General features: G+C 38.0%; 1 protein-coding gene across 2 annotated transcripts in view; it reads left to right on the forward strand.

The window, feature by feature from the left end:
- LOC135431272 (platelet binding protein GspB) overlaps nucleotides 1-24,277 on the forward strand; it is a 35,736-nt gene that overhangs the window by 923 nt on the left and 10,536 nt on the right. For both annotated transcript variants that reach the window (XM_064686286.1, XM_064686287.1), the window contains exons 2-4: nucleotides 430-538; nucleotides 12,413-12,520; nucleotides 17,861-18,060. In XM_064686286.1, coding sequence (XP_064542356.1) covers nucleotides 17,862-18,060 — 199 coding nt within the window. In that variant the 5' untranslated portion in view covers nucleotides 430-538; nucleotides 12,413-12,520; nucleotide 17,861. The remainder of the gene's footprint in view (nucleotides 1-429; nucleotides 539-12,412; nucleotides 12,521-17,860; nucleotides 18,061-24,277) is intronic.

Consider the following 24,277-nt stretch of genomic DNA (forward strand, 5'->3'; position numbering starts at 1 on the left):
TACTATATCTTAAATCTCCTCTAGTAATAATAAGTCGAAATTAATGTTTTTGAAAATATACGACACATAACAAATGTCTGCAAGGGTATTTAGAGCTCGGCTTGTCGAATATTGCCGTTCTTCTTGTTTTCGTTTGTGTTTGGAGGTTTTGCTGCCTCTGCAACTTTGGATGAATACGTGTGTATATTTGTATACACACTCATCCATATATATTCGTATGCATGTATGTGTGTGTGTGCTAGCATAAGTCGGATACCCTTTGGCTGTTTCTCTTTACCTCGGCTTAAACTAATCGCGTGATGATTTTGTTGTTGTTGTTGTTGTTTGTTGTAATCCAATGGATACCCCAACAAGTACTGCACGTCTTCTGCCTCCTCCCACGCGAAACAACAGTTTAAGGCAACAATAACAAGTTCAGTTTCTAACCAGATCAGCAACAACAGGAAAACCCACAAACACACAAACACAACGATTATGTTCCAATCGGACTAATTTTATAATTGAAATCTTTTTACCTGGAATAACAAATATATTTGAGGTAAGCTAAAACCATTCTATAATAAAAATAGCAAAATAAATAATATTATTTTTTTTTTTGAAATAGTAACAAATATCTTTGCAATACTTAAATTATTATTTTTATATAGTAACAAATATATGTGCAATATTTTTAGTTTATGACATTCCATAAACTTTGAGCAATTAAAATAAAAGTTTTAATAAACAGACAGAATAGGCAATTTGAAAAAAGTCAATAATTAAGTTTGGAACAACAATAAAAGTTAATGAACGTAGAAAACATATTTTTGAGTCCTCTTAGAAATAGTCAAATTCTAAATGCCAGAAATTTACTATTGTAAATTAATAAACTCAATTATACATATATATAACAAAAATCGATTTTATTCAATTGAATCTTGAAATACATGGTAAACCATTACAAAATGATACACAAAATTGACATATTCGTATGGATATAATTAAATAAGTTTTTATTATACCCTGAACCCATTAAAAATGGGTATAATGTATTTGTGCAAATGTATGTAACAGGCAGAAGGAAGCATCTCCGACCCCATACAGTATATATATTCTTGATCAGCATCAGCATCTGTCTGTCTGTCTGTCTGTCTGTCTGTCCGTCTGTCCGTATGTATGAACGCAAGGATCTCAGAACCTATAAGGGCTGAAATTTTGGCTGTAGGTCCTCCTAGATCCCGCGCAGATCGAGTTTGTTTCCGATATTCGATAACTTGCCCCGTTTCCGAGTAATCGATAAAAATCGATATCGAAATAATATGAGCTAGAGTCACCAAACTTGACATGTTGCTTCTAAAATAGTATATATATATCAAGTATTTGTCATTTTATATCCCCTAGTCGGGAGCTCCCGACTAGAACCTCTTACTTGTTTTATATATTTATATGTCATAGCTCACACTTTTATTTTCATTTTTTATTTGTTGCTCGTACTTTAATTTATTTCTTTGCCCTAGGCAATAAACTATAAAGAAGAACCGTTATCTTCGTTTTGTTGAAGATGAAATCTTTGTGTCCACATCTTGGCATATAATATATGCACATGCATAATTGATTCCGAACTGCCTACCCCACTCGCGATCAATTATGAAGCTCTCTGAAGAAAAGTTTGTTTTGTGAGGGCCAAAAATATCATTTTAGCGGCGAGAGTGTTTTCAATTTGGATATGTCGATGTGGCCAGCCACGTAATGACCGCGTCGATTTCCACACTAACGTAATTTTGCACAATTTCGGTTTGTTAGCCAATGATAAAAACGCAATCAGAAAGTGCTAACGGTCGATTCGCAGATATGCTTAATTGATTGATATGATTCGATCGACAAATTTCAGGCCCGAGGCTAAATCAGCGCCACATTAACAGTATACAAAATTTCAAATTTCCAATCTTCATTCATTTGCATGTGGATATTCACATTGGCACCCAAGACACCCAAGACTTGGCCGATCATTAAACCCTGCTGGCAAATTAGAAACTAGCCGCCAATTATTGACAGCCGCTCTTGCACAGGGATAGCAAAAAAGTATTGCCGAGCAGCGAGTAAAAAGTTAAATTCCAAGCTCAAACAGGAAATGAGACCCCCCCCCCCCCCCACCCCCCTGTTCACCCCAATGCCAGTCGAGTTTTGAAGTACCTTTCGTTCGCTTTGGAATTGCAACGAGTAGTTCTTGTCATTTATCTGCAGCATATACTCTGCTAAAGTGTATTTAAACTTCATGTCAATCTCTGTTCTTCTTATACTCTGTTACAAGATAAAATCGAGTCTATTCGGTTTGTGCAAATTCTGCTGCCTGTAAAGTTAGACACTCGAAAATGGGAAGTTACAAATTGTGTTTAGATTGTGCGCTAAATGGTTCGGTTCACGGTTCGAATCTACTCCTGGCCTTTGGGTTCGGGCTGCAAGAACCTTAAAATGAAAATATTTAATTTAAAAAAAATAATTGGCATTCCGAGAAAAAATAACGGTTTTGTAGCCCTGTTATCGCTGCAACTAAACTAGATAATATATATATTAACGTAAGAGATTGTTCTTTTATATGATATTTTAAACATTATATTATTACTAGCTGGTATTTCTTGGCCTTTCCCATTTCAATATTTTCTTAAAATCTCAGAAATATTCTACGCATTTACGCGCGAGGATATTTTACGTAGTTTTTTTTAAATAAGTAATTTGTATAATCAACTTTTTCCGCCCATTTAAGTCTAGATCTACCTGCTTGAATCTTGAAGCCGAAAAGAACAACTCCTGTAAGAGAAGTAGACACTACGAAAGTACGAAACATGAGTCCAATAAATTGTCAAAAAGATATTTGAAGATGAGTTTAATCTTCAGTACATCAGCACATCACTTCCTATATCTTTAATCGGTCAATCAATCAGTCAGAGCGAACAGTTTTATAGATGTATATGTATATATTGCAATCATGGACAAATATTTATTATTTGTATATGTTTATTTTTACTCTCTGATGTAAGTTTGATAGTGTCACGAATAGTTGGGCCTAGATATGTCATACACACACACACTCAAACACTCAGGCAGAACTCATGTGTGGGTACTCATACGAATGCTCCCGAGTACTTGTGCTCGAGCACACAGAAAACTGGAAAATATCTATCAGCTTTTTGCTGTCGTATATTTATACTGGCTCGACTCTCTCTGGCTGTGCTCTCTGTTTGCCTAGTTGGCCCGCATTCTGGCATAGCCAACCGATCATCGATCAGTCCGGGGACTGTGGCACAGCTGCATCCGTGAGATACATAGCTGAACGCACTCAAGGGTCGATGTGGCACTATGTTGTTTACATAAGGACATCCTGGTTGGACAAAAAAAAAACAAAAGGAGAGACACTTGATCATACTGTGGGCAATGCCAGTTCCCGTCTGAGGATTTGCTCTTTGCACTGTCTCGTATTACAGGCCGGGCTGGGATTCTTGTGTGGCAACGTTTCGTGCCTGCATAAAGCGAATTTCAATTGCGACCTGACGCACCCATTTGCGTATATAGTATGTACACTTACATACTTGTACTTGTACACACAATAGATATTATTAAGTGTATCTAGCTGCAAAGTTTGCAAATTTCTCAACACGTGCTGTGTAAAATATATATGCCAGATTGCTTGGGCCAAGGAAAATTCCATAAAAACTGTGTGTGTATGTGTGGATATAGATATTTTTAAAAATTCTTCGGCTTTGCCATGGCAAAAACTACTTACGAACCTAAATAAGTATATATAGTATAAATATGTAGTTGAATTTGTGTTGATGTTTCGCTGATGTTGCGGCAGTTAGCGTGACTGAGGCATTCGCCATGCTGAAGTGAGTTTTCAAATTTGATACAAATTTCAGTTTTCTATCGCAGTTGTTTTACTGCCAAATTGCTGCTGCCAGCAAGTCAACCAAGTCCAAAAAGCAGCAGACTCCTCAGACCCAGACCCAGACCCAGTAAACTGGCGCTAAATTCAAACACTGAAAATAATTGGAAAGGCATTCGAGATGCCTAAGTGCTCGTTCGGAGCTGCTGCTGCTGCTGCTGCTGCTGCCGATCTTCAGGTAATGGTAATGGAGCTATTGCTCTTGCTCTTGCTGCAGTCCGAGTCCGAGACGCATCTTTACTCGATTCAGTCGCGCACTAAATACCAATTGTAACGCAAACGTTAATCACATCAGCGAGAAATAATGAATATGTTCAGGTGTAAATGCATATACATACATATACATACGTTGTGCATCGCGCCAATCTTTCAACTTAAGTATGGGAAAAGTTATTAATACTTGAGAAAATGATCTAGAATAATGCTGGCTTAAAACAAATTTGCCACTCCGAAGATGAAATACCCTGGCGGACTTATGACCAACAGTATTTTTGGTAATCAAAATTGAGATAATTTTTATTCATTTATTCAATAAAAGTCTCAACAGATTTCGCTGACAAGGAGAATATTTAAATAATGTTGAAAACAAACTACTTTTTTGCTAGAGATTCTTGCCACCTTTGGTTTAACTGACACGACGTGTCTATGCATTCGCCCTATATCTGGTTTTTGTTACTGAAAAAGAAAAATCGATGTTTTAATATATTTGAAATAGTCTGTTGTCTTCCCACGACTTCGATCCATTGTTTTGAAATCAGGGTGTCAAAGACCACCACGGCTGGTTTGAATCTGCCAAAGGATACAAAGAATGCAGCTGACAAAACAAACGATTTTATCGATTACTTGGAAACGGGGCAAGTTATCGAATATCGGAAACAAACTCGATCTGCGCGGGGACTAGGAGAACCTACAGCTAAAATTTCAAGTCTCTAGCTCTTATAAGTAGAGATCCTTGCGTTCATACATACGGACAGACGGACGGACAGACGGACGGACAGACAGACAGATGCTGATGCTGATCAAGAATATATATACTTTATGGTGTCGGAGGTGCTTCCTTCTGCCTGTTACATACATTTGCACAAATACATTATACCCTTTTTACCCATTTTTAATGGGTTCAGGGTATAATTCTGATCTAAATAAAAATGATGCATAGAGCATAACTTAAAGAAAATGTACTCATTAACATTAATAAATCTTTGCCCAAATTGTATATCCAAGTGCATTAAGTATAACGTAAGTAGTAAATACAAAATTGATTCATATTCATTCACAATTTGATGGCGCTGCATTCACACGCAATTCGAATCAATTGCCACATTGACACACAAATCGTTAGTGTGCCTGTGTGTTTGTGTGTGTGTGTGCGTGTGTGTGTAAACATGCTTGTAGACCAATTGTAAGTTCCATACCAGACCCGGTACGATGACGAGCTATAAAAGACCTTCACGGTAGAAAACAAACACTAAGCCAGAAGACAAACGTCAGACGAGGCTGATGACGAGACGACAATGGCACATTGGTCGGGGGAGGGGTATAGGCAGGCAGGGGGGGGGGGGGTGTGTTTAACGGCGAGGGGAGGGGGATCAATTGGTCGTGCTGTGCATGTTAAATAATAAAACAACGAGAACAGGCGCAATAAGAAGGCAAATACATAAGTTTTCACTATACCCTGTACGCATTGAAAATGGCTAAAAAGGGTTGCATGGATTCTTGGCAATGTATGTAACACAGGCAGTGGGACGTACTTCCATTCCGTAATGTATATATATACCGTAATGTATAAATATTCCAGCCATGTCTGCCTCGGCAACTAAAAGTTTCAGAGTCTACAAATTTGAACTAAATTTAGGTTCTTGTTTATCTTTTTTTTGATATATTTTCTCCATTTCTATTATATTGATAAAAAATTTTAAAATATAATTTAAGAATACTTCGGACATTTTCTGAGATATGACATTAAAATTTGTATTGTCAAAAATCGATCATTTTACACCTGGAATACCTACCCGTGTTTTCCCAAAATTTCAAAAATACTTTTGGCATTTACACACATTTCAATATCTTATTTAAGTTATTAGCCAATTTTAACCCAAAGGCTGGGAGCAAGAAGCGCAGCACAGGGCAACATGCAGCTCGGCACTGAAGCAGGGTATCTTTTAGTCGGATACGCCCGACTCAGCACTCTTACTTGTTTAACTTGCAGATGACAGGCTGATGTACTGTTCTGTGGCCAACAGGTTGGACACTCTGCCGACCATTGCATACCAAATAGGCTCTCTTTGTCCGTCCACCTGAATCATGTGTGCCCCGTTCAGGGGGGGGAGGGAGGGGCGTGGGCGAATGAAAAGATTACCTGGTCTACTGGTAACTGTTCTTTATGTATGTTCGCTGTGCTTTTCTCTGTATAATTAAGAGATTTTAAGCTATCGCTTATTCAAGGCAAATATAAACAAAAAATAACAATTGTTTTGTGCATTTGCTTTCGATTCGACCCGAATTTGACCCACATTTGTCTTTGGCTTTCGGCATTTTGCTTTTTGTTTCGATTCAATTCGTTTTGTGGCAATATCCAAAATTGCTGGCTTCTCGCCAAGTGACGCTGATAATTGGGTCAAACTTCGTCATGTTTCTCTTGCGAGCATTAGCCCGATAATCTTTGCACTAGAGAGCAGGCCCACACCCAAACCCAACCCAGACCCCGGCCCAGGCCCAGGCCCAGACCCAGACCCATCAATGTCCGACTCTATGTCCGGCTCTTTGTTTACTCTACGCTCATTTTCATTGCGGATAATTTCACCTTTTATAGTTTGTAAGACGTTTAAACGATTTAGCGCTAATGTTGCCCATGTTTTGCGCTCGTCTTTGCGGCTTTCTTTTAACATTTTTGCTTTATTAGCGTTACTTTTTGGGACACTCTGGCAATTATGATCTGTTTTTGCCAGTGCTGGGATTATTTTCTCAAGTACCGCAAGAAATATTATGAACCAGCTAGAGTGCTCCAGTCGGGAGATACTCCGGAGATACTCCATTCCCAACGACGAGCTGCCGACTTACATATTTTCGAATAAATATATAAGCTTGTTCTGCCCGATATTAATCGAGAGTTTATCATTTAAGCAGGGCTGCAAACAGAAACATAAATGAGCCCAGTATTTGGTTTAAGCCTTGGTTTGTCATATATTTACAAAGTTTATTTATACAGAAGTTGCGGGCTATATATGTTATCTAACTAAAATATTCCTCCTAAAAAATATGTTCCAATAAATGCAATTGTTGGGCCCAAGTTATTTATGCTTTTGGTGCTGAGCGTACTTAAAAAGTTTTTATGGTTTAAGATTTGGTTCATAGTAAAAATAATGCAAACTCCGGCTCAAAGCCGATTTTGAGTTGTTTTTATTGTATTCTTTATACTGGTTAGAAATTTCATAGCTTCATATTATATTCGCCAGATTTAAAAGTTCTTTTATAGCATCCATACAGACATGGGCATGAATAAATCGTCTCAGCTCGATAACCTATCGGTTACAGGGTATACAACATCAAACTTATTTCTAATCGTTTTCGAGATCGATGAATAAATGCTCTCAGCTCGATGGGTACAAAATGGGGTAATGTCAAAGCTAAGTATTTCTTATTGTTTCCAAGATCGACGCGATCATATAACTTATCGTCTCGTCTCAGCTCGATGGGTACAGGGTATATAAAGTGGGCTAATGTCAAAGTTGTTTCTTACAATTTCCGAGATCGACGCATCCATACAGATGGACATGACTTGATCGTCTCAGCTCGATAAGTACAGGGAATACAATTTGGGATAATGTCAATGCTATTTCTTATTGTTTCCGAGATCCGCATCCATACAGATGGACATGCCTTGATCGTCTCAGCTCGATAAGTACAGGGTATACATATTGGGATAATGTCAAAGTTGTTTCTCAACTGCAACACGAATGTAGTTAAGAGGGCGCAATGCCTACAGCTGTTATGCACAATAAAACACTCGCTGACAGCAAAAGACCACACCCCTGTGGGGATTCGATTTCTGGGAGCGAATCGCATCCAAGTGCCAAAGGTCATTTTGAGGCTTTCACGCTTCGGTTGGCTCGACTTGATTTGAGATTTAATTGCGATCACTGATTAAGCTGCACAATTAGCCGCAATCGCAGCTTTGTTGCTTTCTGTTGATTGATTGATTGATCGATTGTGGGATTGAATGAATAAATTTTTGCCAAGTACATGCCGGTGATGGGATTCGTATTTGATTATCTGCATTTAATTAGACGTCGCATGCTCAGGGGTTAGCCAAGCGTTTAGCTATTTGCGCAGTGTTTCGCCTATTCGATTTCTGTTTTGCGTTCCATTGCTTGAGCAGGTGCTCCGCATACTGTTGTGATCTTTGTGGTGTCGCCGTGAAAGGGCTGCCTTGTTGCAATGCAAACACCTGTCGAACTGCGACGATCGCGATGCTGCCCTTGGCCTGCGTTCAATTTTTGCTGACGCACTAATCAAATGAGCAGCAATGTCGAAAAAAAACTCGAGTCGTTAAAAAATTAATTTGTATACCCTGAAATTATCCATTGTTACCCATTGAAATTGGCCAAAAAGGAGTATATTGGTGATGTGCATCTAGATATGTCGATCTGTTGCACGTATTTGCTCTTACTCATACTCCTTTCTCCAAATAGATAAAGTTTGTTGGATATCACCGATAACTTGTTTCCGCAAAATCGATAAATATCGATCTTCAATTTAGGTTTTTGATCAAATCTCTTAGCTTTTAAGAGCTACCCTTGTTGTAGAGTACACACAGAAACAAAATATCTTCTCGTATTCCCCCTAAAAATAACAACATTGTAGGAGGTATTGGCTTGCGAATTCATTTATAATTCATTTAATTTTGCTGAATATCTTTAAAAAATCGGACTATAAGCATCGAGCTTATTTAATAATCTTTTTAACATAGCCTGGAACGGAGAGAAGGAGCAGAAGCTTGTGTCTTGTGATTTGTATTTTTATTGGTATATTTGTAACGTCAACTCGACGCCGGGAACAGGGTATCTCCTAGAGGGGCAATCCCTACTAAGTACCTAGCTACTGGAGCATTCGTGCATGTTGTTTAAGCACTGTAAAAAGCTGAGTGCTTACAATTTTGACCCTGACGATTGCGACAGGCATTTGCTGGCTTATTAGGTGTACCAAAGTTGGCTCATTTCTCATCTGTCTCTTCTATATCAGAACAACTACATCACAAGTATAATATTTTTAGAAATATCAGCTTCGCACAATCATAGCAGACTATGGACATTCAGATTTGATCAAACTCATAAATATAAAAGAATATAAATTATCGCAACAATTAACGCAAACAAGTGCATGACGAATTCACGCCCGAGAGCTTGGAGAACAGATACGAAGCGGAGCACATGAAGTATGTTATGTTTAAATGTAGAATCTGTGCGCTGATCTTTGGCCGTGTAATTGCGTCGCTGTCTCATCGAACTGGAAACAGTTTCTATTTATGCCGAACCCGGGAACCGGGACCCCCGCTGAAGAGACACAGAAATACTGTGCGGAGGTTGTTGAAACGTTAGCTCGGTTAAGGTTGAGGTTGTGGTTGAGGTTGAGTGGTGCGAGGGGAAAGGCAGCGGCTTCTTAGCTCTACGATCCGATTGTGTTCGACTTCGGTTCGGTTTTATTTTTACTTATGAAAAGTCAGACGAAGAGAAAGATACACATACAGAAAATGTAAATTTTATGCCTCTCGCAGAGCTCACGTTGTAGTCGGTGTCATAAACGACTCGGAATTCGAATAGCATCGGATAGAGCGTTACACTTCTCAAGTATTGAGGCTTGAATATATATATATATATATAATTTCCTTCTTACTCACACATATTTAATTTGTGCAGTGGCCAGATTTGTTTTACTTTAAATATCTTGAACTTCTTCATCAGAAAGTGAAAACGAGTATGTTGGTTTTATGGAATTTTAGTCTATCCGATTGTCTGTTTAAATTCGAGTCTTGGTATTTGGTGTTAACAGGTGTTAACCTTGTTGAAACAAGCCCAAGCTCTAGAAGGTGGGCTTGACTTCCCAACTTGTCAGGTATAGTTCAATGTTTTTGTTCATAGATTGAGTCAAGTCTGCTAAATGATTACAGTCTAAACCCAATAATCAAGAATATTCCTTTCGATTAATTAAATTGCCTAAATCACTGCGAACAGAGCATTGCGAAGTCGGTTATATCAAATTTATAAAAATTGAAGCAATTTAAAAAAAAATTCTTTGATTTTGATAAAATGCTTTTGATTGTGGGAAATTTGGCAAGAGATCGGTTTATGCTCGATGTGCATTATGTTTATTGCGATAGATCTTTAAGTATTTGGTGTGTTTGCAGAAAATTCAAAATGTGATTTGCATAGTATTACAAAAAAAATCTCTATCGTCGAGGCCAAGATTTACTCATGTATTAAATAACCGCATGTAAAATGAGTTGAAGTGCTTTGTGCGAGTTGGCAGTAGGTTTTATGGTACATTGTAAAGTTTGTACTTACGAGCTGTCTGCTGGCTCTAGTCTAGTTTTACCTAAATGGCGACACGTTTGTTGCCAGTGTTCGTTCGTTGTGGTCTCGTGGTTTTCAGTTTTACTTTTCCACACACACACAGTCACAGTCACATATGAGCCACAGTGGTGCCTGGCATTATGGGCTATGGCATTGGAGTTTCATATTACGAGCCCTCTGAGCATGAAAACGTTTACTGACCTAACGAATCGCAGCCAAATTGTAGATATTATCGTCAGGTCATACGGAATATTTATAGATCTAAGAATCTGTGCTGGATATTCCAGTTGGTCTTGTCTTGTTTTTGGGGAGAAAACGATTTTCAATTAACTTTTAGTTTTAGAAACAAGCTCAGTCATAAATTAAAATGGAATAAAAAGAAACAAAAAACAGTTGTGCCACATAAAATTAATAACAAAACAGATAAAAGCACCAACAAAAAGAAAAATTAAACAAAACTTGTTTAGAACTCAAACAAGCTTTGAGCTCGAGCGGCACCTCGACAATTTATTCATGAATTCATTTAGACGCATTGTTCGCTTGCCTAAAACAAACTTTTACTTTTCATCATTGTTTGCCATATCTACTTAGCTATTTTTTTTTTGTTGTTGTTGAAAGAAATCGTTCGTTTTGCAATTAATCTTCAGTCAAGTCGGCCAACCAATTAGGTAACCATATATATCCCCCGTCAAGACCTAGCGAAGCCCCCGACTCTCGGACTCGGGTTGGTGTGTGGGCAGCGCCAGGGCGGAGAAAGTTTTCGGGCTGGTTCTATACCATTGGGTCACCGAGTCACCGATCCAAAGATTGCAATTTGCATAACAAAAACATTTCCAGCTGCAGTCAGTTGCACTCTCGACTGCGCTTCAAATGTGTAGAAATCGGGTCACTCTGAATAAGTCCAAGCAGACGTAATGATATTGATGTATTTGTTTCTAAATTGTCAACGATGTCCAATAATAGGATTAAAATACATTTTATAGATAATTTAATTGAGCCCAGCGGTTATTACCCGGCTTTGCACCCGTTAGACATTCATATTAAGACGATCGGATGAAAAACAATAAGCGCGAGGTGAACTGCAAAGTCGGTTAATATTCATTCTATTATAAAAGAAGCCGAATATTAAACTTTTTCCAAAGATGTTTAAGAATGCGTATGAATATGCGAAAGGTAAACAAAACTAGTTTAATTAAATTCTTTTCCACTTATTTTTCACTGTATCGGGTGAAATTTTCCGAAACGTCTTAGCGTGCAGTTAACCAGTTAGCCAGTCCGCTAGTCGGGATACACAATTTGATATATATAGATATAGATTAATAAGAAATTTAATATTAGTACTGGTACTTTAAGCGCCGCCAAAATGGGCGCTTTCACATACTTCTGACGGCGTAATGTGCCAAAGGATTAGGCTGGCGCCCTTACACGAGCAGTTATTGACATTTTTCCTGGACATTCTTATGCAAATCAGTTAGTGACACGCACGCCAAATAATGGGGCAGGCTTTCAATAGGGCTCATGATATGCGATATGGATGTGGCTGTGGCTGTGGATGTGGCTGTGGATGTGGCTGTGGATGTGGCTGTGGATATGCAAATGCGAAGGGATTCCGCCTAACCCAAGGCAGAACTGTGTGACTGTGGGCTTGGCTGGGCGTTTTGCAGTTACTTCAAGGGAGAGGATATCCTCTTTCAGTCTTACGTAATTCAATCGGTTCGCAATTTACTTGGAAGACTGGGCCTATTCTAGACTTACAGATCAGAATGGAAGAAAATATTAGTAAGGGATGGAAATATGTGAGCAGAACTTTTTCTTCCAGCACTTCAAAGCCAGAGAATAACTTAATTTTGTTGAACTTAGAGTCTTATTAGTATAACAAATATCCAATAAACTATATAAACTGATAATCCTTGCTTTGTTTCAGAACCAACAGATCTTAAAAATGTAACCGCTTATTTGATGGGCTGCTATTGAAACAAAAGACTTTCGAGGCTAATTTATTTTGTGGAGAGAGAAAACATTTTGAAATCAGGTAAGTCTCGAATCGAAGCACAATAATCGTTTTCTAAAGATGCAAATCAGATTTGAATGGCACATAATAAAATCTATTCTTAAGGGGCATTGTCATATGAGTTCTTGATGAATGTTAATTATGCAAAGCAAATATAAATCATATCCGCATTTGGGGCTGTTCTTGTTCTTGGAATCAGCTGTCCGCAGTCAATGAAAAATTGTATGTAATTGTATTATTTTTTTTTATTTTGATTAGACATTATCGAGGTTAACGAATATAGAACAGATGTGCCCCGAATTTACAAAAGTACAAACAGAAATATCGCCTTTAGTTGTTGAAGTAATTCGACCTTTGAGCATACTTAGTATCTGGTATATATAAGTGTATTCATAACCATAAAACTATTGTTTTTATTGTTCAAGCACTTTCTTTGATTCCATTAAAAGATGATAAAGTAAACAAATGCGACTGTTGCAGTCGGGTGAAACCAACTACTCAATACTCTTTCATAATACAATAAATGCTAAAACGGAAACTCTTCTGATTTGTAAAGAGTTTTCACTCATGCAATTCAGTCTTTAGTCAAAATTAGCTTAGACTAGCTAAATAAATCTGTGGAAGCTACTAGATACTAGATCTAGACGGACATTGTGCAAAGCTGATATACTTTGTGAACGACTCTAGAAAAACGAACAAGAACTTTTTTGCTTCCTTTGCTGCTCTTCGGATGCGATAAAACAATTTGTTGTTATCATTGAATAACAACACTCTCGGATTATCGACTCTTACAATACTTTTCTTTTGTAAAAGTTTCTAAAGGAGTTGAAAATTGAGATTAATGCAAATTATCGTTCAGAGTACGTTAAATAAATATTTAGCTCCTTCCTTAGCTTCTCTGCCCTTATATGGTTATTTCAGTGTAGCCGAAGAGGGGTCACCGCTGTCAGAGTTTTTAGATTATTCGTTGACTAGGTCAGTGTGTGTATGTCCTAACTATATAACTTTCGGCGAGGACTCTTGGACCGACGTCTGCGCAGTGTCAATCGAGAGAGCTGGAAAGAGCGAGAGAGTAAGAAAGCCTTGGCAACATTATGGGCATATATTTAAAAATATATGCATGCATAGAATGAAACATATATCTATATATATGTATATAACAGTTGTTCACATCGAATATTTTGAATATGTATATATTTAACAATATATTACTATATTTTAAATAATCTTTTATTAAGTTGCTTTAGCAATTATTACAAATTGTATTCTAAATTGAACACGTTAAGTGTAGCAACATGTTTCCAGCAACATGTTGCTAACAGTCTTTCCAACAACTGCGCTGATGCTGCAGCTGCTCTCCCGCCCACGCGAGAGCGGCTTTTGGCCGCGCTCCTTGACCTTGGGCACACATAAAATGTTGCTTCAGCTTTTTTGCGCTTCGCTTCTGTCATTCGGCATGTGTGTGTGTGTGTGTATGTGTGTGTGTGTATCGTGATGTATGGGTCTTGGTGCTTCATTGAGGCTGAGGCTGTGAATCCGGACTCCACTGCGAGAACGAGAAAAACGCATTTTTAGTCGCACATTTCGCTGGCAGCCACAAGTTGTGTTTGTGTCAAACCGAAATTGAAATCGCAAGAATTGAATTATAATTCGCGTGCTTACCGCATTATATACTTGTACATAAGTATAATACATACATTAATGAAAGGGCGCACACGCGACAACGATCCCCCACAAAGTCGGCTGCCGTCTGGGCGCATTCCGCTGGGTAGGTACCGCATGAACTGCCAATGATGTGCTCCCGGCTGCGGTCAGAGTGACGCACTCATTCGAAAATAAACAACCAAATCATCAGCATCAGCCCCAGTTTAGGGGCCAAGAATCTCTGAATCAGCAGCTGCCGCAGTCGCTGCCGCAGTCGCTGCCTCAGTCGCTGCCGCAGTCGCTGCTGCGTCATCGGCGCCACATTCAGAGCATGTTGCCTCTTTTTGGCGACCCTCTGCAAATTATTATAATACTCGCTCAAAACGAGCATATTGGTTTTGTGCAACGTCTATCCCAATATCAAATTTGGGCGTTTTGAGCTACACTGAAAGAGAAAAGTCGAATTAAAAGTGATTTTATAATATGTAAAACGAAGACCTATTTCATGTATGTTGAGGATTCTCGTTTTGAGTTAGAAAATACCTAATTACTACGATTTCGGACTAGGACAATATAAGAAGTTTGTACTTGGAGTTGGATTGAACTTCTGATCTTTCGTAATTGCAATCGTAGTGAGAAATCAAGTTTGAAATATTGTTTTTAAAGTTGAAAATATTTAATTTAATTTCGCGCTGTGTAGAGTAAGCATATTTGAAGTGAAGACCACAGTTGACCTGCCCTATAAATTGATTGAAGATCGTCCCAAATCGGAACAATCGACATCTTTGGAGTATTGGGGTAAGAAAAGTATTATGTAGTCAGATGCACCCGACGGCAAAAATAAACAAACAAACAAAAATTCATAAAATGTGATTAATAACAAGCATCACAGAAATATGCTTAAGCAAATTGTGGGAGAATAATTGATTGATATTGTGCAAACTTATGCAATATATAATCGTTCCTTTATACGCTAAAGATTTCTTTGAGCTATTTGAATCGTGACGTAATGGTGTCAGAGCTAGCATATTTTACAATTATTTATCGTAAATTGGCTTGATTTGAGCAGAAATTAAGAAAGCTTTAAAAGTAGGTGGAATTTTAAGCCTGTTCTTAGTGTCTTTGGATTGTACTCAGCAAAAGAAAAATATATATAAAATCTTGACTTATAACCTTGGTATTGAATTTAAAATGTAAACAAAACATAAAAGAATATTTGAGTCAGGCACATTTTTCAACTATTTTCGAAATATTAAACTAAAAATTTTAAATAGATCGCCAAAATAGGAGAACAAGCAACTTTTTTTTTGGTTTATACAATAACGAAGAAGTTGTACTTGAAATTTTGGGTTGATTTTGTCATAACAAAAATCTCAAAATCCCAGCCAATTTTGAATAACTATTCAGAATCCATTTGCTACACTAAAAGCTTCGCATCCATTTGAAATTGATTGAATGAGAGTCCGATTTTAATGTACACCTTGGCACAATTTGTTGCATTTCAAATATTCGCATTTGCAAAGAAGAAGAGATGTTAAAAAAAATCGTCAAAGCCGTGAGTCATTAAAATTAATGGCCCCCCACATATGAATGAACGAACAGTTTAGCTAGGGCGCTCGACATCAGCTGAGCGTTTGAGGTCTCCGACTGAATCATTGTGTAAACGTGCAATGAGCATGCAGTTTCTTGTTTGCAGCTCGCTTTTCGCTTTTCCATCTGCTTTCCGGTCAGGGGCACTTTCCTTTTCACTACCAGCGTTTCTGCGCATTATGCCATTTTGCCAGCTCGGCGGTGTGTCATTGGGATTAGTCGTTTCCAGCCAAAGCCTCAACAAGTGCTTGCACTGCCTTGAGAACATTTAGCCATTTGTTTCACGGCGTTTTTTTTTTTATGGCCAAGGCGACTAGCCCAGCCAGCAACAGGGCTTAGCTGTGGGTAACTTCCTGGCCCCGTGGCCCATGGCCCATGGCGCATTGTCTAGTTGTTGTTTTCTGTTGTTTTTTGTTTATATTGTTTGGCCCGGCACATCATAATTATGTTGGCAAATTTGTGTAATGAGCGAGTGCAATTACCGCGTTAAGGCAAAAGATACAGATACAAATACAGACACAGACGCAGATACTAAGCAAGGCCCAGACGTGAATATGCAAATCCTACGTACTCATGTGTACGTAGTATAATTAAATTTGTTGCTGTTGCTCACATTTTGCGTTGCGTTTCACGGCGTCTTAACTTTTCAGTGCTTGAATGTGTGTGTGTGCGCATCTGTAAAATGCAAATGAAAGCCAAAGTTAATTTGTAAGATTTTCCACGTTGCACACACACGAATCCGATTACGGCCGCAAGCACATGAGAGTGCAACACGGTGGCGGCACCGAGTTACTTTTGCGGTTAGTTATCGTAACGCTCTGCGATAATTAAGATGATAATGGCAATGCCAATATAGCCAAGTGCTAATTGCTTCCCTGCGTATGCCCAACTCAAATGCTGGCTTCTAATTTCCATTGTAGATCATCTGTAAGCACAACACACAACTTTATAATATCCTTCACCAATTGAAACGATTAATAATCAATCATGTCTACAAAGGAGTCTTCGACCTTAGAATATATATATAAATTTTTGATAAGACCAACGAGTTGAGTTCATCTAAATCTGTCTTTAATTATTATTTATTTTTATTAAATAAAATTACTAATGAATTCTTCTATATCATACATATCCCTTTTTTTTTGTTTATTCTGAAACATGTTTTCGAAGCATATCGAGAAAATATCGCATAGTATATAAAAATTATAAAAATCGGACTATAAACACCGAGGCTAGTCAAGAATGCATAGGGAAAAAGCAAAATTGCTGTATAAAGTGTTAACGGTTTGCATTTTAAGGTATATGTGAGGTGTTGTAAACAGGGTATCCTCTAGTGAGGCATACCCAAGAAAACCACACTTGCTTGTTTATGTTGTTTAAATTAATATATTATTTTTAAAAATAATATGTTTAACATGCAGAGAAAAAATAAACATTCAATACTTTTAACTAGTTAGACTAAAGATGACAAAATTAAAGCATTAAAGCGAATAATAATAATTTAACTAACTAAACAAAGTAAGCTCACATAAAAGTTAGAGAGTAAGAAATTCTCAGAGTCTCCACTTTCAACAGAATGTGGCATCATCTTCTATTATAAATACAACACGTGCTCAGGGGACTGTAAACCACCTACGCGTGCACCTGTCGGTCTAAATTAGTTTATCTTAAGGTGTTGTAGCATACTTTGGGGCTGCCGGTAAAAATAGTTTGTGGATCGCGTAAACTAACTGAGTTAAATATCGAAATACCCTGAACATAAAGCTTTCTGATGTATGATAATCAGATAGAAATCCTTAAAAAAAAAAATTATATAATCAAAAAAAACGATATATCCATGTCCGTCTGTTTCTATTAAAGGTCTCTCTCTCGAATCTTTGAAAAGGACTTTTTTTTAGCAATATTTTTGTTTATGTTTTTTTAACAGCATTTGCTATTACACTATGCTGCTAACATATTTGAAAGATTGCATCAACTATATCATATATAGCAAAAATAGTCTTTGTATAAAATTCTTCAAATTCTGCCAAATGTCTGTAAATGCATTAAGTGTTCGTCTATTATTTTCATCTAAAATACCCTTTAACTAATATTTTAATTTCTATAATATAATTTTGTATATTTTAGCATGTCTTCCGGGCTCATGTCGTGTGTGCGGGAAAATTCGCCACCGTTGGAATTGGATGTAAGTGCAGCAGGTCCTTTGTCATTGCCGGAAGGCAATAGCAGAACCCACGGCTTTCAGGGTCCAATGACATCGACTCCCATTCCTAGTCCGGCGGCAGCAGAAGGAGCAACAGCTGATGGCCACTGTTCAACGAATGTGGGTGAGTCACATTTATTAGAGTATCACTGTGCGTATATATACAAGTACAAATGTACCTGTGTCAGAGTGTGTGTATATGTGTGTGTCAATATGTGCAGGTGTTATATACTTATATGTGCTGATACGCATAACTATGTGTGCAAAAATAGTCCGCGACTTTCCCGAGCGACAACAATGCGCTGCAATTGTTTATACCCTATGCGTTAAGGGTAGCTGCAAATTGATGGACATTCTGTCGTGGCCCCAGGCGATATTAGGCCTACCTCAACAGCCACGCTTGGAGAGCATTCGTCTAGTCAGTCACTTTTGTTGTTTGTGTTTGTTGGTATGCATGTGCATAATTAGCTGGAGCTGTGAATTTGGTTTTGGTGCAACCGCAATAGTCAGTCAGTCTGTCATAAAGGCTTGCTTGGTGTACATCATGCATGTGATGTACTTATGTAAAAATAAATGCAGCCTGTACATACATTAGTGCGAGCTTTCGATTTTATTGTTGTTTCTTTTAATGAGGACTCTATTTTCTGAATGTGTTCAGGCCAAAATAAAACCACAAAGCAGTTGCCTGAAAACCTCGCACCTGAGCAATCACAACAACATTAGCCAATGCAGCAACGGTAGTTGTTATATTATGCTAGCTCTTTGTGTGGCATTAAACAATGGATATTTGGTTCCAGTATTTGCAGCCCCACTTAGTCGGCGAATAATGTTTATGTAATTGCGGATGACATACAACAACAACAACTTTCCACAACGCGTTCTAGGCATGAAAATTGGGGCCTTTGTTGGTTGCTAACCTATGGAAACAACAACAAAAACAAGCCCGATTTCCCAAAGAGTAACATAACATGTGTGGCCATGTACGATAACAGTCACTGTTAGCCGTAAACAGTGCACTGTTAACTGTTGCCTACCCAAACACCGCAGGCATTGTTATGCACGTATGTATGCATGTATGTATGTATGTGCGAAGGCAAGAGCTAATCAGTTAGCCGCTAATAAGCCAAACATTTGCCGATCCGTTGCCGATGTCTGTGCCGAGGGCCGTTCGGTTTTTTCGCTTCGTTTCGTTTCGATTTCAATTTGTATTTAGTGTCTGGCGTTGCGTCTGTTGTATTTCGATTTCGACTGCGTCGCCGTATTCGTGTATTCACTTATTCATTAATTCATTCGCTGCTCTCTGCTCCACCTGGGCAGGTGAACAATTCGTAGTACCTGGCGCGTGTCGCACTAATTACTCCGACAGCTAACTAAAATTTCAAACATATAAAATCAAAGCAATTGCAATCGAAACACGATTTGAAAATCAATATTTACAATATTTTGCCGATTTTGAAATTTCTGCAATTTCTTTTTGTTGTAACTAAAGTTAATGCTGCTAACAGTTTACGAAACCAACCAACCAATTGTTTTCAATTAGTTGAAGTGCTTAATTGTGTTGTTATTGATTTCTGCGATACTATCTTAAAGTGAAACCCAACTAAAATAAGTGCCCATCTACTTAAATATACAATATATATGTATTTTTGAACAATTTCTGACTCGGTTCGCTTGTTTACAAACCACTGTAAACAATTATAACCCGAAAACAAAAGAAACATCTGCATCTATTTTCGGCGGTATTTTATTTGAACAGGTAACGAACTTTATATTTGTTGTTGTTTTATTTCATTTCATTTATTCAACCACGAAATGCTTAGCATTTTTTCGCATAGTATTGCACTCGTAAAGTCGTAAATAAATAGCGATTAGTTCGTTGAAAGGTATTTTAAAAAGAGAACCATAGTTATTTATTGGCCCATATTTAAATACAAGGTGAGCAGAACCCTATTTAAGGCCTTCTGACAGACCTGGGCCAGACAGTCACGACTTTGGATCTATGGCAACAGCCATGTGCCAGCTGAGCGACCATTGACAATCGGTCAAAGTGAGTGGATATTATTTGGGTCAGATCAGATTATCAAACAATTAAACCGTTCAATGAACAACGAATTTAAGTGGCTCAATGAGAAGGGGACAATATTTGAGCTCATGTGATGAATGTCAAAGGGTTAAGGCATTCGCCGGATATCGGCCGAGGCAGCGGAAGCGCAACTGGTCAGATTGTGGCGCCTCCATGTGAAGTCGCAAGCATTATGCAATCAGTTCCATGCGTCTCGCTTTGATTGTAAAAAACTTGGTCTGGCTCTTGCTTTCTGGTTAGCTGATAAGCCCGATGTCATCGCCATGTTGCCAGTTGATTGAAGCCAACTTCCCAGCGATTATGGACTTGCCGTCATTATAGATTGGCGGTGCCTCTTATCGCGGCTGATTGTCGTCTGTGCTGCTCCCCGGCTATTGCCCAAAGATTGAACCATTGTGCATTTCAACTTGAGTAAAATTGTAAAACCAGTTCAACGTAGTGTCTGTCTTTTACGCAACGATCTATATTAATATATATAAATCTGATTGTCCTGACTGACTGACTGACTGACTGACTGATTGATTGGTGACTTTGGCTAGTAAGCTGATATACGCACTGAATTTGCTAAATTCCACATGCAGCTGCGGAAAATTAGTGGAAAACGATTTGTGTTAACCTCCTTTTGAATGCTCTATAAAAAAGGTTTTAGCGATATTGAAAAATCCAACTTGTTTTATGATACTTACATTTTTACTATCCGTTTCGCTCAAAGCGTACGATCTATGCTAAAATTCATTGAAGGCATATTTGTTGCTTTTCGCAAAATCCACCACCTTAGGTGGAAAATGAGTGGAAAGTTCAATTTTTGTTCGATTGGATTGAAAACTTTTAATTTTTTTATTTTTTCACGCGCAAACTCGTCTAATAACCGCTAGTTTTTTAGAAAATCCAGCTAAGAACTGATTAGACTCGATTGCCATGCCTCTGCTGCAGCCAAGGCCGCATAATGTGCACAATCTTCGGCACTTGCATTTGAAGGCCGGCTGCACAACATGTTAAATGGCTTTTGTAGCAGCCAACGCAGTTCGCAGTTGCGCAATTTTAAGTTGTATTCGCTTCGGTTCTCTACTATTTTGTGATGTGTAGAATACGGCGTAAGTGAATTAAGCACTTGTAAAGCGGATAAGCTGCCCACACGCCAATGCCAACTGGGAACGGGTGATGACGCCAATGGGGGGCGTGGCAGCAGCGGCAGCCGCAGCAGGGGCTGGGCGCGGTGCGGCTAGCTTGACCTTCCTGGCCACAAGCCAAGCCGAGCCGAGCCAAAGCCCAAAGCAAAGGCAACTGAACAACAAGTAAAGCACACACACACACACACACACACACACATGTGCAGACATGTGTCAAGCATCCGCTCACACACAGTTGTTGCAACAACAACAAGAGTCTCCAATTACTGCAACTTGCTGCTGGCTAAAAAAGTGGCTGTCATTTGGATTTTGCCATGTCTCAGTTTTCGCGAGCTGCCGATGGCCGATTGCCCGGTTTCAGTTGCCAATTTGAATTTGTGCGCGCAACATTTGCAAAATGATTAATTAATAAATGCGCCTACTTGCGCAAAGACGGCCAGACAACGCGTCGCGTCGCGTCGCACACGGGTTCGAGTCTCAACGCCCATGCCATGTTGACGGCCATATTTCATTTAGAATTCGTGTCATCGGCAATACCCTACCCTACTAACAATAATAACAACACCTACGTGCGTCAGACACATCACCCAGTTATAAGTATGTATGCACATATGTACATCAATACATAGCTGGCAGCTAAGTTTGCATCAACAATTGCCTCATGCGGCCAAAAACTGGAAACTTACAATGTTTTCATAAATTACTTAAATCACACAGAAGAAAACAACAAAAAAGAATAAAAAAAAAACAAACGTCAAGTGATGACTGCGTAAAAATAAAGTAGAATTAATATTATTTTGAAAAAGTATTACCTAACGATATCATACTAAGTGTTGGGACGAAAGAGTCATGCCTGAACTCATCGTGATTCACAATATTATAGCTCATTAATGATTATTCAAATCAAGCCCAAAACTTACAGATTATCTGATAAAACATTGTCATTACATTTGCAAATGTTTGATAGAACCGATTTTTTGATAACTGAGGCCCCTAATAATATGAATTTAACAAATTATTTTTTTTTTCAACATTTTATTCTAGCCATTTTTGAAGTTTAGGTGACTATATTCGCCATAATTCTTTAAAAATCTTACCCGATTTTAAAATGGATAAAGCAATAATAAAGTTTTTTACCCAATATACCAAATGTTACTACGAAGTTATGAAACATTTTTTTCATTTTTTTTCACAATATTTCGAGTTTAAAAATTCGGGACAATTAAAAAACCGGCTAGACGGATTAGCACCAGATTAATAAATGTATATTTATATTTATTTATTTATTTAATGGTCTACAAAAGCGAGTATCTTCCTAATTATCAATATATCATACATGTCGCATTACATATTACTTGTTAAGATCTATGGAAAAACAAAGTTAAAGACTTTTAAATTATTTTTATGTCAATTAATCCGGCTTAAAGTGCAGTTCATGGTATAGAAAAAGACTTTGAATTCCGGATATAAGCCGGTTTGGTTCAAGCCCGTTTTGCATACGTGATTCTGCTTGCCAATCATCCTAAGAGCGAAGCTATTTAGACCAACTAGCACTAGCTTAGGTAATTTTCTTGCTACAATAACATTTAAGAACTAAAGCTCCCTAAACATTTTGTGATTACTTATATGTAAATATATGGGAATATATGTATATATATATATATTCTCCGCGAAGAAGCCCAACTGCTTGCGTGCCGACAGATATGTACGACGCGAGTGTTTGGATTGGCCCCAAAACGTGACTGGCATGTTGTCGATATTTCATATTTACGCCTGTCAGTTAACGGTATCGGGTGCCGGGTGCCGAGCTGGTGGCCATTAAGGGAAAAAGCCGCACTACGTCTATTTGCAACTGAAGATTCTGTTACTTCCGGCCATATTTTTGTTTCACTTTTAGTTCTTACATTGGCAATAGAAAGTTTTGACTAACAGTAACAGCAGTACGAAATGTTATGCACAAAATGTTAGAAAAATGTTAATAAATGCGCGCTGTTAATAGTTAACGTGGTTGTAAACAAAGCTTTTCTAAGCTGAGCTGTTTTGTTTTCTTAATTTACCACGAACCGATCCTTGAGCTGGATTAAAAATTGGACTCGTTTACTCTTTCAGTACAACATATTCTTCAATTAATTTAGGAAAATATGGTTCAAACTGTGAAATAAAACACCGAAGACTTTTGTTGGATTTACAGACATGGTTATATGATTTATTATACAGGGAATGCTGGTCTCAAACAATCATCTGGCAAAATGACACATGGCAATGTTGGATTGACTCACGTTCGAGGCAATGACATCATATCACTTTTTACCCTTTTCTGTCTGGGGAAACTGCACGAGTACATGCGAGCCACCTAGTTAGTATTCAAATAATAGGTAATTGAGTAGTTCAACTAAGTTTTTTATTTCATACGTACTTGCTAGATCTTGGATCTGGTTATCGCTGTGAGTCGCGTTATCTACGTGCTTTTAGCTGATTTCTTATATGTCGAAACGTTAATTGACCTATGTAAACAGCACAAAAGGTGTGAAAAGCGTTATCAGTAATAAGGAAAAAACGTTTTGAGGCTATTGACAAACGAAGTATAAAATTCTATAAGAGAAAAAGCGGGCAATGCAAACAATACCAATTAAATTGATTATCATTTACAATGCGCTGATGAATTGATGCGCATAAAAGAACGTAATGCTGAATTTTAACAGCCTCTTTTTCATAGTTATTATAAGTAATAAGAAGGAGATTCGAACCAGAGTGCTGGTTCAATTCAATTGCCTGATTTATTTACCTATTGTTTAATCAAGTATTCCAATATTATTCCGCAAAATAATTGTACTCGAGTATTGCCAGATTAGTTGCGACCTTGCCAAAGAGCCAGACCTGTCGCACACTCTCTCCAACTCTCTCTCTCACTCTCTTTTTTTGCTCTCTATCTCACTCTCTCTTTTGGGTGTCTGTCCTTGTCACACTTTGATTAAGCGTTCGGGTGTTCCCAGCACGCATTTTGGCTTTACTTTTGCCTATTTATGGTCATGTTTATAAATGGTTCGCGAATTGAATTGTTTCTGTTTTTCTTATCAGTCGTGACAATGATTTGTGTCACCAACTTGATTGCTCAACTCTTAATCAAT

Source organism: Drosophila montana, unplaced genomic scaffold, assembly GCF_035044405.1.
Source record: "Drosophila montana isolate Dmon_TW-CO22-7 unplaced genomic scaffold, ASM3504440v1 contig_3200_1, whole genome shotgun sequence".
NCBI classification, from domain to species: domain Eukaryota; kingdom Metazoa; phylum Arthropoda; class Insecta; order Diptera; family Drosophilidae; genus Drosophila; species Drosophila montana.